Source organism: Zonotrichia leucophrys, chromosome 28 (genome assembly GCF_028769735.1).
Source record: "Zonotrichia leucophrys gambelii isolate GWCS_2022_RI chromosome 28, RI_Zleu_2.0, whole genome shotgun sequence".
Classification (NCBI taxonomy): Eukaryota; Metazoa; Chordata; class Aves; order Passeriformes; family Passerellidae; genus Zonotrichia; species Zonotrichia leucophrys.
In genome coordinates this window covers 1959690-1974758 of record NC_088197.1, presented here as the reverse complement: position 1 = coordinate 1974758, position 15069 = coordinate 1959690, and the positions used below count along the sequence as shown (strand labels likewise).

General features: G+C 47.6%; 1 protein-coding gene across 2 annotated transcripts; it reads right to left on the bottom strand.

Annotated features, from left to right (window-relative positions):
- Positions 1-10481: 10481 nt before the first annotated feature.
- On the bottom strand, positions 10482-14371 carry LOC135458860 (uncharacterized). Of its 2 annotated transcripts, none has more exons than XM_064734277.1 (7): positions 14298-14371; positions 14128-14208; positions 13361-13559; positions 12270-12412; positions 11465-11572; positions 11174-11308; positions 10482-10652 (listed from the first exon to the last, which is right to left on the bottom strand). In XM_064734277.1, exons 1-7 carry the CDS (start codon positions 14316-14318, stop codon positions 10635-10637), a joined length of 705 nt encoding a protein of 234 aa, XP_064590347.1. In that variant the 5' UTR covers positions 14319-14371; the 3' UTR covers positions 10482-10634. The 2 variants fall into 2 exon arrangements, with proteins under 2 accessions (XP_064590347.1, XP_064590346.1); XM_064734276.1 differs by having other exon boundaries at positions 11174-11289.
- Positions 14372-15069: the final 698 nt, after the last annotated feature.

Below are 15069 nucleotides of genomic sequence, written 5' to 3'. Positions count from 1 at the left end.
TCCTTAATTGTTCTGTGTGGAGCTGAACTGGCAAGGGGATGGCAGCAGCCCTGAGTGGGATTTTTTGGTGTTCCAGAGTTTTTCTGGATCTTTCCTGGAGGAAATATCCTGGTCCCAGTTTCAGTGGCACATTAGGAGTGTGAGGTCTGGCTCAAGGAATAATCCAGGACTGCAGATTCCACAGGAATTTGTGCAAGGGTACATGGGAGGTGGAGGAAACTCTTCCTCTAATCCAACAAAGCTCCTGAGCACGAATTACTGAGCTGAACTAATGAGTTTGCTGATCCAAAGTGCCTCATCTGAGTTTTAATGGTGCTCGACATAAAAGGCTTATTTGAATTTATGGCAATGTCTCTTCATTCTTGTGGCAGAGTAGTTTGGAAGATCATTTTTAAATCATCCCATCCCATTCATTAATGAAGGAAATTCAGTTTTTACCATGAGTAATGTCTTATCTGAAGTTGCAACAGCATAAGAAGGCTCTTTTCATATGGAAATCCTCCAAGTCTTTAGCATTTCTTCTTGCACTCTTGGAGCTTGATTTACATTTTCCCAACAGAACTGACTGAAAACCCTGTTTCAGATGAGGAGGGCTCACCACTAATGGAATATATGGCTCTATAATATTTTCATCATTACATAAAGCCCACATTTAAATATCCTGCTCTTCTGGCCAGAACGCTTTGCTGAGCAGATGCTTCTTAATGAGCTCTTCCCAGTGACACTGAGGCCTTGGAGTTGATTTACAATGCATGAAACCCAGGAACACTTCAAGCTCTTCCTTCCCACAAGCATCACATTGCACTGACTTTCATCTGCCATCCTGTTGCCCAGCTGAGCCTTTCTTCTGTCCTTTCAAAGTTCCTCCAAATCCTCTCATATCAGGGACTATTCAAAACTCTCTCGCATCAGAATAATTTTCTCTAAGCCGTAATTTGCTGCCATCCTCTATTCACTCCTCACTAAATCTGTTCAGGAATTCTGCCTCTTGCAAGAATTGCTGGGCTCTGGAGCTGCTCATCTCTTTCCATGCTGAAAGTTTGCCTCTAAATTCTACATTTTTGGGGTTTTATCTCTTGAAACCTGCTTGGGAAAGCTGGGGGTGCTCAGCTGGAGGAGAAAAGGATCCAGGGAGAGCTCAGAGGCCCTGGCAAGGCCTGAAGGAACACTGTCACACACCACTTGGAAACACACTGAGAAAGTCTGTGAGAAGATCAGAGAAAAGAATGAGAAACAATTCTCATCTTCACTTGCTGCACCTGATATTGTGAACACACAGAATGTTTTATGGAGATTTGTTCACCAAAGGGTAGTTTCTTAATTAGCCAGTGGTGATGGTGTTAGACTCAAGGTGTTTAGGTCTACCTGTATCACAGCTGTCTATAAAAACAATAAGTTTCTTAATAAAGATTATGATTAATCAACTTTCTGTGAATCATAGAGTCAACGCGAATTATTACCAGTTTGGGGATGCCTCGGTGCGACAACGAGATGCTGTGGATGGAGCAGATTCCCATCCTGTGTGCAGCACTCATGGTTGCCACGGCCTGTGTTCTTCAGGATTCCTTCAGCACTTGTCATTTATTTGCTTTGCTGGAGTGGGAGGCTTTGGGAAATCTCTGAGATGAAGAGAGCAAACAGGAGCACAAACATTGGCTGCACCAGCTGGCTCTGGGATGCTCCCTCCTCCCTGGATCCTCATTCCCAGGGCCATGCAGAGAACAATGAGTGGTTCTCAGAGCTCTGTTTGGTCAGGGCTGAGCTCTCTGTATCTTTGGGGTGGTTTCAGCTTGAGAGGCTGGGCCGTGCACCCTTCAGCCTCTGGTTTCAGTGGTTTTGTTCTCAGGAGGGTGCACTGACTGCAGGGCAGCTTTGGAGGGAAAAGAGGCAACACCTTGCTCAGGGGAAGAGGTTTTTGGGGAGATCAAGGAGCTGGTGGGAGCTGGGAGCAGAACAGCACCTCAAAGTGTGGGATTGATGGAGACCAGGCAAGGGTTGGAGTCAGGAGTGACACAAACAGCAGGGCTAGGACAGAGGGGTTTGCTCAAGGCCACATCTCAGGTCCTCTCCTGGAACAGGAGGTGTGGTGGTAGCGTTCTCAGGGGTCCCAGGATAAGTGAAGAGATGAGAATCTTGAGTCCATGTTTCAGAAGGCTGATTTATAATTTTATGATATATATTATATTAAAAGAAAATTACAAGCTATACTAAAAGAATAGAAAAAGGATTTAATCAGAAGGCTTGAAAGGAATAGAAAGGAATGATAATAAAATCTTGTGACTGACCAGAGAGTCCGAGACAGCTGGACTGTGATTGGCCATTAATTACAAACATCTAACATGGGCTAATCAAAGACTCACCTGTTGCATTCCACAGCAGCAGATAATCAATGTTTACATTTCGTTTCTGCGGCCTCTCAGCTTCTCAGGAGAAAAATCCTGGCAAAAGGATTTCTCATAAAATATGTCTGTGACAGAGGAGGGCTGAGAAGAAGATGTGCACATCCTGAGACCCCAGTGACTCCAGTGCCCCCATTGGCCATGACCATGGGGAGGCTTGGCATGGAGCTCAGGGCAAGGTTCTGCCCCCCGAGGCTGCTGGGCACTGCCCAGGCTGCCCAGGGAATGGTGCCAAGGCTGCCAGAGCTGCAGGAGCTCCCAGGGCTGCTCAGGGTGGGGGTGTTGGGGTGGCTGTGCAGGGACAGGGGCTGGATTTGATGATCCCTGTGGGTCCCTTCCTTATCAAGATATTCCATGATCCCATAATTGTCACATTTAACATCCATCACCCACATTCATCTCTTGCCTCTCCTTTTGCAGGTTTGCTGGCCCAGAGTAGCTGCCAATTGAAGTACCTCAGAATACCTTACATTTCAATATTTTTCTTTTTTTCCCTTTCTATCCCTTTTCCCCCTTTTTCTTTCTGCCCAAGCCAATCATCCCAGGACAAGAAAATTCTCCAAAACCTGAATGGTTTCAGCAGCACCCTTTGGCCAGAAGATGTTATAAAACTGCTGCAAGTTTTTGTCGCCTCTTCAATAAATGACCAGAATCCCTTCATCCTGTGTCCATTCATCACCAACTGAGGGTCTTCCACTCAAATTTTAATTTCCCAACTGGCTTTCCATTCAACATCTCACTGAAAGTCCAGGATGAGTCACATTTACTGCTTTATTTATGGTGCAATCAAAGGAGAGGGAGCAGTGACTGCTTTGCCAGTGCATAAAATATCCCTCTTTCCTTTAGCCCTGGATTGGACACACTGGAATTGCCAGAAAAGCAAAGGGTGGCAAACTCTGTCATCTCACATTTGGGTTTGTGGGGATCATGGGAAAGGACAGCAGAATTACCCTGAGGATGGAGAAGCTTGAAATGAGCAGGAACAGCAGGAAAAGGGACCACAGAGGCATCAGCACCATGAAATGAAGTGGAGAAAGGGGATTTTGCCAAAAGGCAGCTCCATGGGAGGCAGGCAGAGCTTCCGTGCCCAGATTAATATTGGGAGAATCCTGAGCTGCAGGAGCTCCAGCCCACAGCACATCTGCTCCTGGATGGTGGCCTGGATGCCTTTGTTCCTTCTGATTAATATTCTTTAATATCCTAAAAATATCTTGACTGAAAGAGTGGCCCAGCAATGGGAGAGGCTGCCCAGGGCAGTGACGGAATCCCCATCCCCGGAAATAAGGCTTGGATTTGGTTGCAGGTTGGACTCCATGATTTTGGAGGTCATTTCCAACCTTAACCATCCTGTGTCTCTCTGATATCAAACTCAGGGAATTTCCTTAGCCAAAAAAGTCAATTGAAAAGCAGCAATAAGGTCTGGATAAACCTCCCAAGCTGAGCTGTTGGTACAGGAGGGCTGGCACAGCACAAAGCTCCCAGTTGAGGTGACATGAAAGATTGCAGCTTGCCCGAGTCTGAATAATTGAGCTGACATGATCAGATAATCTTTTGATGGTCTAATTGAATTATGTGCATTTCTGAAAGCTTTTCTCAGTGGAGCTAATGAGTTTTGTGTCTGTACTGAGCCAGGCAGAGCCAGCCAGGGTTCCAACCTTCCTATAAACAGGACAAGGAATTCTTACACCAACTATCAAAGGTTCAATTCAATTTCTCCCTTCTGCTGACTGCTCAGAACCTTGTCCCAGGAGGATTCTCTGTGACTTCCTTGGGATGTGGGATATTATTTACCAGGGTGTTTCCTGGGCAGTCTGGATGGCTGAAGAGAGAGGATGACTTTGCTTTTATGGGATCCAAGCTGGTTCCCATGTTCCCAAGGGATGAGTTCCATGAAACTAAAAGGTCAATGATTTGAAAGGAAGAAGATATTTTACAAGGAGAGTGGTGAGGCCCTGGCACAGCTGTGGCTGCCTGTGGATCCCTGGAAGTGTCCAAGGCCAGGCTGGATGGGGCTTGGAGGTGGTAGGTGTCCCTGGCCATAGCAGGGGCTGGGTCTTTAAAAATCTTTTAAAGATTCCCTCTCACCCAAAGCATTCCAAAACTCCATGGAACATTATGAGCTGAACACCAACCCTACAGGAACAGACGTCTTTTATGGAAAATCCTTTCCTTAGGATTTTTCCTCCTGAGAAGCTCAGAGGCCTCAGGAACAAAATGTAAACAATGGTTATCTGCTGCTGTGGTATGAAACAGGTGCATCTGTGATTGGTCTCATGTGGTTCTTTCTAATTAATGGCCAATCACAGTCAGCTGGCTTGGACAGAGAGACAAGCCACAAGCCTTTGTTATCATTCTTTGCTATTCTATTCTTAGCTAGCCCTCTGATGAAACCTTTTCTTCTATTGTTTTAGTATAGTTTTAATATAATATATATCCTAAAATAATAAATCAAGCCTTCTGAAACATGCGGTCAGATCCTCGTCTCTTCCCTCATCCTCAGACCCCTGTGAACACGGTCACACCCTACAGGAACAGATTCCTTTCGCTCATTTTTGTATTCTTGGAGTGGACAAAAGACAGGCTAGATATAAAAATCAGTTCATTCCATCAGGGAAAGTGTCTACAGAGAGGGTGAGGTGCCAGTTCCAGCACCTCCACCTGAACTTCAGCCCCAGGAGGAACTGAGAGTGTTGAAACCTTTGTGGTGAGGAGAAGTTTGTTCAGCCCAGAGTGCCAGCTTGGAAATCCACCCTGTGTTTGCCTTTGGATGAGCTTTGTGCCATCACAATCAATCACTCTGAAACCAGGGATTTACAGCCATGGGAACCCCATACTACTGTGAGTTTGGAAGCTTTTCATTAGTAGGCACAAAATGGCCAACAATCTCTTGTTACAAGGTCTTTCAAGACTAAACTATCCAATTAAGAACTGACAATTAGATTATTTTCCCTTTTAACCCAATAACTGATCCCACAGAGCCCACAATGTGCAATTTCTGCCCAATTACAAAATGCCACCCAAACCCATGAAGAAGAACAAAGAAGAAGCATGAAGAAGAAATCCAGGATGACACCCTGTGCCCTCCATCTTGCTCCCATCCACAACACACTAAAAAATCCCAAAACCTGAATTTCTCACCAAGTGATACACCCACACTGCTCTCTACAATCTATTTCACACTTTTGTGGATTCCAGTCTATCTTGAAGTCTAGGAAACTTTCTCCACGAGTGAGGGTAAAAGTCAGAGCTCCCCGTGGGAATTCATAAATCAGAAGGTTTTGGGAAAGCAGCAAAAGGCAGGCCTCAGAGACAGCAGAACTGTGATTAGAGCTAAGCAGTAGTAGATAGGTCAACAGAAAAATTATGTAAAATGTAGAAAAGCAAGGACAAATAAAACAATGGTCTGTGTATTAACACTTGTCTAAAATAACTCCCTAAGCTACAGAAAAGTTTATCTAGCAAGATATTAGGAAGTTTTAAGCTGCATAATGGAGCTCTGTGCATTGTGTTTTAAGGCTTACAAGCAGGTGTTGTATTTGAAATAAGCAAGCATTTGTTTTAAGAAAAGGTTAAAACATGTACAAAAGGTAGTGTTTGGATGGAACTACTATCAATGTGCTTTTGCTTGGTGTGATTGGTCAAAAAACTTATAAAGTAAGTTGTAACAGTGAGTTCTTCATCTGCTGCTGGGGATGTGAGCTGCTGGCATCTTCCCATTGTCATAACCATGGAATGAGACTGATGCTGGAAAATAAAACAGCTCAAAGCACATTCCCAGCAGTCCCATCCCGTTTGTGATTTGTACATAGCCCCTGGCCAGTGATACTCCCCTGGGAGTCAGGACACCCCAGAGCAGACAGAGAAATATTCCCAGGGCCCTGGGTTTCCACATCCCACAGTGATCTGGAACCAGCACAAGGATCAGGCCTGCAAAGCTCATGGAAACATTTCACACATCCTTAAAAACATGGGGAATTATCCCCTCCTGCCCCTCCAGAGAGCTCTGCTGCCTTGGAAGAGAGAGATCCAGATGGAATTTTAAAAACCTCTTATATACAGCATCAATGTAATTGAGACAGGATCCATTACCTGACATGCTCCTCCATTGCAAAACCAAGAAGTTTTCCTGGTTTTTTTGTTCTTTCTAGGAACAAAGTCAGTCTTTGGAACGTTCAATTTCAGTGTGAAAAGTCCAGATGGATTTTGACAAGAGCCTTGAAGGCTGTTGCAGTTTGTCATGGTTGTGATCTCGAGACAAGAGTTTGACAATGGATCAGTGGGGAGTTTAACAGCATAACAAATGACAAAACCCATCCCCAGAAAATGACACCCTGAGGAAAATAGAGGCTTTTCTTTCAGGGGAAAAAAAAGAGAAAAAAAAGCCTGGACAGGAAAGGTGAACCTTATCATTTTGTGCAGAAGAAATCACAACATTTGCATGAAATTCCTGTTGAAATTCTCCTGAGGTATCACACTCCTGTCATTCCCAGGCACTCCACAGGGATTAGCAACTTCATGGGAAGGAGCCAGTGTGGTTCTTGAGCTTTGAGCATCAACAGCCTGAATGAATAAATAAAGCAGATAAAGTTATGTTCTCTGAACAGGGGATGTTCCTGCATTTGCAGCCCCTTGTTTCAACATGGGCAGAGGCCACTGGGTCTTTACAAACCAAGCCAGGTTTTCTCAAACTGGTCCAGAGGCTCAGGGAGTGAAAAGTCACCTGGCTTATATCCAAAGGGACAGTCCTGGTGTGCCCTCCCACCTCCAAAACCCCTCTGTTCCCATCCCCAGCAGGAAGGGCTGTGGCTGTAACACAATTTATCTTCTGGTTTGATCTGCTGGCAGTGTTTGGTCAGGGGTGGGAGGGTCAGTTTGGCCACATGGGCTCAGGCCACTGATGAGCAGGAGCTCTCCTGACTCTTTTACCCAAAAATCAATGTTCCCATCCCTTCTGATCCTTCAGGATCCCTCCAGACTGGCTTTTACTCTTTGTTTCAGGGACCAAACCTTCCAAAGCCTTTCCCAACTTCTTCTGAACACCCCGACACCAAAGTTCCAGCTCTTTCTGTAACTCCAGCTCTCCCTGCACAGCTCCCTCCTCTCTCATTCCCTCCTCCTCTCTCACTCCTCATGGCTTCCCCAGGGACACTGCAGCTCTTTCCTGCTCCTCAGCACTGCCTTTCATCTCCTCCTGTTCCCTCTGGACCCCCTCCCCTGCCCACGTCAGCAGGAACACTGCAGCAAACAGCCACTGCCCTCCAGGCCACATCCAGGAGTTGGAATCATCTCTCCATGTGAAAAATGCATGTATTTTATTATTGGCCTTTTGCAAATATTCAAATGAATATTATATGTGTTGTGTTAGAAAGTGATGCTGTATTAATTATCTTAAGTAGTGTGGTAAATATAGCTTTAGGTTATAAAAAATGTTAAAATAGAAACTTTGCTATGTAGGATACTTTTTTTTAAAGAAAGGACTCAGCCACAGGACACCTCAATCTTTCAGAGAAAAAGAATTTATTGCTCCATTATCAGAAGAAACGAACTTCTTCCTGCCTCGAAGGTGCTGTTGGGATTCAGAGGAAGAAGTTGACACTGACCAGACAGAATCCTGTATTTGAATGGACTTTATGCATCATGTATGAAGTGTATGAATATGCAACAGGCTGTTGTTTTTAAGGGTTAATCCTCTGTTAACTGTGTCCTTTTTCAGGCTCGTGCTGCCCAGAAAAAGGTACCTGGACTGTCCATAACTCTTTGTATTTATTGTCTCATATTGTCTTAATTCAATTTGTCCAAATTATTATTACTCTAATTGTATCACTATTTTTACAACCATTTTATTACTGTTAAACTTTTAAAATTTTAAAAACAAGTGATTGGCGTTTTTCACACTCCCAAATTCGTGTCCTTGGAAAAAAAACAGCTGAGTGGAGGTGTTGGCACAGAGAGGACAGACCAGCCCTTTTCCATTTGCTGATTTAGCCCTTGCCTGGCCCTCCCCGGGGTGGGGACACAGTGTGACAAAGGTGACAATGCAGGCAGGTCCTGCCTCAGTCAGCACTTTCAGAGAGGAGGTCACCTCTGCTCCAGCTCTGGAAGTCAGATGGAGTTTGTTCCACATCCTTGGAGAGAGCTGCAGGCAGGCTCAGGGCCTGGGAGAGCAGGACATTGGGAGCCAGGAGACAAAGGGGATTGCTGTGGTGTGATTTCAGGGTTTGCCTGATAATTCCCTCCCAGGTGTATCAGTCCCCTCTCCTTTCCCCTCACAGCACTGTCTGTCACTCCTGGAAGGGAATTGGCAGATCCACAGGATGCCCTCTACCCCTGGGGGGCATCCTGGTGTCCTCTGTCCCTTTGTCCCTCCCCTCCTGTCCCTGCTTGGTGGCTCCCTGCCCCTCTCCCCGGGGTTCAAAGGTGCAGCAACCACGGGCTCAGGGAGTTCTGTTGGAGCTGGTGCTGCACTCAGAGGCCTGTGGGCCAGAATAAAGCTCTGGATCCAAACCCTCCATCAGAACCGACTCCTTTCCTTCACCATCACCTTAAAGCTTCTCTGCCAGAGGGAAACCTGAGGAGCAGCCCCTGTTATGGGGGAAAGCTCCATCCCAGCACTACCAGAGCTCCTGCAGGCCTGGAATTGTCCCCACGGGCCCAGCTGCAGCATCCTGCCAGCCCAAAGTATCTGTGGGGTGAAACACCACACACCCACAGCCAAAAGTGTCTGTGGGGTGAAATCACCACACATCCAAGTGTCTCTGGGGTGAAACATCACAGCAGCCACTATTTGGTTTAGCAGCAAGGCCCAGACAAACCCTGTCTGCAATATTGGTATTATTACAATACAACCCACAAGCATTTCTAAGCTGGCCTGGCCCACCCTGGTTAAACCAAACTGAGGGCTCAGCTGGTTCAGCCCCACAGCCCTGCTGGAGGGTACCACAGTTTATTTCAGCACTTGGAGCAGTGTTACCCCAGTGGATTCCCACACAAAGCCAGCTCCAGGCTGTGGTGGCAGACACAGCCTCCAGGCATGCCCTGAGCAAGGGATCCAAGCCCTGAGCTGTTCCTGTTCCCTCACCCACATTTGGGAGTTTGTGGTATTTTTAGGGACCCCTGTCAAAGGGAGGAATGATCTGATTCCATGTTCTTAGCAGGCTAGTTTATTATTTTATTATCTATATTATATTAAAGAAATGCTATACTTAACTATCCTAAAGGATAGAGAAAGGATACAGACAGAAGGCTAAAATATAATAATGAGAAACTTGTGACTCTTTCCAGACCCTCAACACAGCTGGACCATGATTGGTCATTAAGTAAAAACAATTCACATGAAACAATCACCTGTTGGTAAAAAATGTTCAAAACACATTCCAAAGCAGCAAAACACAGAAGTAAATCAGATAATTATTGTTTTCATTTTTCTCTGAGGCTTCTCAGCTTCCCCAGAGAAAATCCTGGGCAAAGAGATTTTTCAGAAAATGTGACAGTGACAGGAATTGCTGCTCAGGAATTTACAGCCTCAGACTATGGGACTTGATCCAGGCAATAGCTCCAGCACTGGGCAACCTCAGGTCTCCCCAGAGCTCTGGGTCACATTCAGGCACTTCCTGATCCCAGCCTGCTTTTCCAGACCCCAAAAATCCCTATTTCCTCAGAGGATGGCTCCCAAGATCCATGTAGAGGGAGAAGTTCTGTGCACAGCTCCCAGGTAAAGCAGACAAAATACAAACTGAAAACTTCAGAGCGCTCACTACAAACTACATCCTCTGGGTCCAATTCCTTGTTTATTCCAAGGGGTTATTCCAGTGTTCTCGGGGATGCCAGAACAGAGGGAGAATCCCTGGAGCAGCCTGGGTGTCCAAGCTCAGGGGATGCCCCATGGAAAGCCCCAGGGCTGCCCAACCTCACTCTGCACCTTCAGTTCTGCCCTCCCATCCCATTCCAGCATGCGCAGAGCCATCCCTCTTCCCAGGCACCCTCAGGAACCCTTCCCCAGGAGAGATCAGAGGGAAAGGTGCCCCTGGAAAGCCCCACACCCCATAATGCCAGCTGCAGGTACTGACAACCAAGAGAGCCCAGTTCATGTGAAAAAATAGGGTGATTTTATTACAAGCTTCAGAAAAAAGGACACAAACAACATGAACACAGCATTTAACTGGACACTTTCCTCAGGGACACAGCTGTCCCAGGGAATCAGGCACTCTGCAGCCCCAGAAGGTCCAGGTGCACAAGTCAGGCTTCCTGGTTTTCCTGGGGAAAAAAAAAAATATATATATACATATATTTTCCCCATAGCACTGCCTATCCTCACTAGGGACAAAGCAACCCCCCCACCCTCCTCTTGCCAGGGCAGCAGCAGCTTCCTGCGAATGAGGAGAGCATCCAGCAGTACTTGGGGCCAGAGCAGGGAGGGGGAAGCTGCTTGTGGTGAAGAATTCCCACAAATCCTCCCATTTTCTGCTGCAAAATACCCAGGGCAGGGAGTCACAAAAGGCTTGTGGCAATTTGGGTGAGAGGTGCCAGGAGTTGGCATCTGTGGATGCAGCAGTGTGGCACTGCTGTCACACACTGGTGACTGGGCACAGCCAGCACCACCCCACCAACACCTGGGCTCTGAGGCTGTGTCCCTGCACAGGGACAGGAGCCCCTCCAAGCCCTTCCCTTGAGCAGAGCTCTGTGACAAAGGCTCAGAGCCTTGGGGACATCCGGGGGACTTGTGGCACCTCCCCTGCCCCGCACCCAGAGGCTGGCATTGTCCCAAGTGTCCTTACCCCATCCTGGGATGAGCTGGTGTCACAGGTTGTGTCAGTCTCCTGCTCACTGCTGCCATCCCCTCCTGGCTCCTGGGCATCACCACTGGCCACATCTGGATCTTCTGCTCCCAGCTCTGGGGGCAACACAAAGCCCTGGGGGTTGTGTGGCACAGGGACAGGGTCAGAACAGCACAAAATCCATACTGGATTCATGGAATTCAGAGCAGAGCAAGCCCAGGCCGCCTCCTGAGGTGAATCCCTGCAGGGCAGGATTGGTGCTGTCCCCAGGAATGGGGCAGGAACACTCACCTGGACAGCTGGGAGCTCCAGCTCTGTCATCTCACCCTGCTCCTCCAGCTCCAGGTCAGTGTCATTTTGGGTCTGGTACTCTTCACTGTCTGACTCCAGCTCTGAGGGCTGGGGGGAAAGAGGCAAAGGGGGCTCTGAGGAAGGAACAGCCTGGGGAAGGACACACCAGCACTGAGAGCCACACCCAAGGGTGACAGAGATGCTGCCTAGCAGGGACATCAACCAAAGGGAAACCTCAGGGGCACCCCCAGCTCTCAGACAGTGCTGGGCTGATTGTCAAAGTGCTCCTCGGACACCTGCAATCTCGAAGAGGAGATGGGGTGCCACAGACATCTTTTATGAAAAATCCTTTCCTTAGGATTTTTCCTCTTGAGAAGCTCAGAGGCCTCAGGAACAAAATGTAAACAATGATTATCTGCTGCTGTGGAATGCAACAGGTGTATCTGTTGATTGGTCTCATGTGGTTGTTTTTCTAATTAACGGCCAATCACAGTCAGCTGGCTCAGACTTTCTGTCCAAGACAGAAGCTTTTGTTATCATTCCTTCTTTTTCTATTCTTAGCTAGCCTTCTGATGAAATCCTTTCTTCTATTCTTTTAGTACAGTTTTAATATAATATATAACATAAAATAATAAATCAACCTTCTGAAACATGGAGTCAAGATTCTCATCTCTTCCCTCATCCTAGGAACCCTCAAACACCACAACAGGGAACGAAACCTCGGCAGGCTCCTCCACAGGAACACTCCCAGACCCACAGAGAGCCCAAACCACCTTGGAATCGCTCAGCAGCCACAAGATCTCACCTCATATGAGAAGTCTTCAGGGTCATCCTCTGGCAAATCCCTCTCCAGCACCTCAAACCAGGACTCCTGCTGCTCCAAAGCCACATCATCCCTCTTCCTCTTGCTGGCTTTGCTGGTTGGGTTGATGGGAGCCTCCTGGATCTCTGCAAGGATTCACAGTCATCACACCAGAACTAACACAGCACTTTTTGAGGCAAAGTGGAAATTTTCCAGTGTAGAAATTCATTTTGATTTAGGTGACATGTACATTTTTGAGTTGAGTCTGTGGTTAGAAAACATAGCTATTTAGCCTGACTGCAGAACCTAGGCTCAGAGAAGTTGCTTCATTGAAGGAGAGATGTCACAGACATCTTTTTGTGAAAATCTTTTCTTAGGATTTTTTCTCCTCTGAGAAGCTGAGGCCTCAGAAACAAAATGCAAAAAGTGGTTATCTGCTGCTATGGAATGCATCAGGTGTGTCTGTGATTGGGCCATCTTCAATGTTTACAATTAATAGCCAACCACAGACCAGGTAGCTTGGACTCTGTCTGAACCACAGACCTTTATTATTCATTCTTTTCTATTCTTAGTTAGCCTTCTGAGGAAACCTTTCCTTCTACTTCTTTTTAGTTAGCTATAATGTAATATATATACCATAAAATAATAAATCAAGCCTTCTGAACATGGAGTCAGATCCTCATCTCTTCCCTCATCCTCAGACCCCTGTGAACGCTGTCACAGACAGAGATAAGGGGAGGACACAGAGGGTGACAGAGACTGCTGTGAGAGCAGCTCAACCTGACCTAGGAATTCTGATAAAGAAGAACTAACAGCAAATGTCATGCAACATTCCTAAAAATGAATATGTATGAACCTATTGTATGCATATGTATCTGAGGGGGGGCTAAAAAGGGACTTGAAGTACACATGTCATTTTAAGAGAACAATTCCCACATGCATCCAGCACTATAATAAACATGCCAGCTTTACAACTTTCACAACAGTTGTGGAGTTTTGATTATCTCTGCAAAACATTTCCCCTGCAGGAATTCCATGCTGTGTCCTTCCCACCTACAAAGCCTCTATGTGTTCCAGGAGGCCCCAGCTCTTACCCTTGGACATGCTGCTGTGGCTCCAGTCGGTTGGGAGGTGGCACAGAAGGTTCTGGATGCTGGTGGGGGTCAGGGAGAGCAGCAGGCGCAGGAGCCCAGGCCTGGAGGGGGACTGGGATGGAGGGCAGAGCCTGTTCCTGATGGACTCCACAGGAAGCACCAATCCAATCCACACAGAGGCTTTCTGAAGGAGCTTCAGCTGCAAAGAGAGGTCCACCAGCACATGGGAGAACTTCCAGGTGGTTAAAGCCTTAAACTGTGCTCTGTCCTGAAATTGGGATCAGCTTCAGCCAGAACCTGATGGGTTGTACTTTATTCCCAAAACTCTCCCATTTCTTCTGGCCCAGAGAGGGAGAGAAATGGGAATGCTGCAGCCACCAGCAGCTGAAGGGAGCAAGGCAAGGCCAAGGAGAAAAAAATTGAGATAGGGAGGAAAGCAGAAGGAAAATAATGGAATTGTTTGGGCTGGGAAGGACCTTAAGGACCACATATTACACACCTTATCTTGGCAGGGAGACTTCCCACTATCCTAGGTTGCTCCAAGCCGTGTCCAACCTGGCCTTGGGCACTGCCAAGGATCCAGGGGCAGCCACAGCTGCTCTGGGCACCCTGTGCCAGGGCCTGCCCACCCTCACAGGGAACAATCCCTTCCTAACATCTAGTAACATGAAAAAACTGAAAGAGATTAAATTATCTGGCAGAAAACCCCCATAAACTGCCAGTGTTGAGGTTTTAGCCACCCCCTCCCCAGCCTCAGCATCACTCACAGGGTACTTGACCAAGCTGAGCTGAAGGATCTGCCCCAGGAGCCTGCTGGAGAAGGAATCACTGCTGGTGGGTGGCCTCATCTGCAAAGGGAGAAAAAGAAAGGTCAGAGCCTCCAGCCCAGCCCTAAGAGTGCCCCCAGCACAGACCACCCCTCGGGCAGTGCCCAGACCTGCTTTGGGGGCTGCTCCATAGCACCCAGACTGGACACAAGCCTGGCTTAGTCCCTCTGTGCCCTTCAGGGTACTTATAGGCCCTGCCCCATGTGCTGCTCATTACCCTGATTAGCTGCTGGCTCTGCTAATTGAAGGGGCAGCAGTGGGGGCTCCCTGACATCAGCACTGGGGCCTCAGTTAAGGGCTCTCATTAGGGGCTCATTTTCCTTCAGTTTGAGGTCTCCTCCTGAAGTTTGTCAAGGCTCTGATTTGAAATCTCTCCCCTTGCTCTGTGTGGGCGCAAAGAGCTGAAGGTGATGAGATGCCAGAACCTGATCCCAGGTGAGGAGAGGCTCCTCTGCTCCATGCCTGCACAGAGATGGAGCTGCTGCTCCTGTCTCCATCATTTTCCCAGCACGATCCACCCCAAAGCCACCCTTATCCCCCTGAGAGTGCAGGAGCTTCTTCAGCTGGGGGAGAGAGACAGAAAACCCCTCCCAGCCCTGCCTTGCCCTGCCCTGCTGCACAGGGGAAAGGCACAAAGCTGAGAGAGCAGCTTCATCCTCCTCATCTTCATTCCGATGGGAGGCACAAAGCCTCTTCCCCATGGCCTGGGGCCTTCCCCTCCACCCGCCCCGCTGCACAGGAGGAAGGCAAAACTTCAAGAACAGCTTCATCCTCCTCATCCTCCCTCCAGCAGGAGGCACAAAGCTGAGAGAGCAGCTTCATCTAACTCATCCTCCCTCCTGCAGGAGGTACAAAGCCAAGAAAGCAGCTTCATCCTCCTCA

Bases quoted from the DNA above. Each gene is read 5' to 3' on its own strand.
- LOC135458860 (XM_064734276.1), bottom strand. From the start codon at position 14,318: ATGGAGCAGCCCCCAAAGCAG. The intron at 12,413-13,360 runs GTAAGAGCTGGG...GAATCCTTGCAG, and splicing joins CCACAGCAGCATGTCCAAGG to AGATCCAGGAGGCTCCCATC. The intron at 11,573-12,269 runs GTGAGATCTTGT...CTTTCCCCCCAG, and splicing joins CTGAAGACTTCTCATATGAG to CCCTCAGAGCTGGAGTCAGA.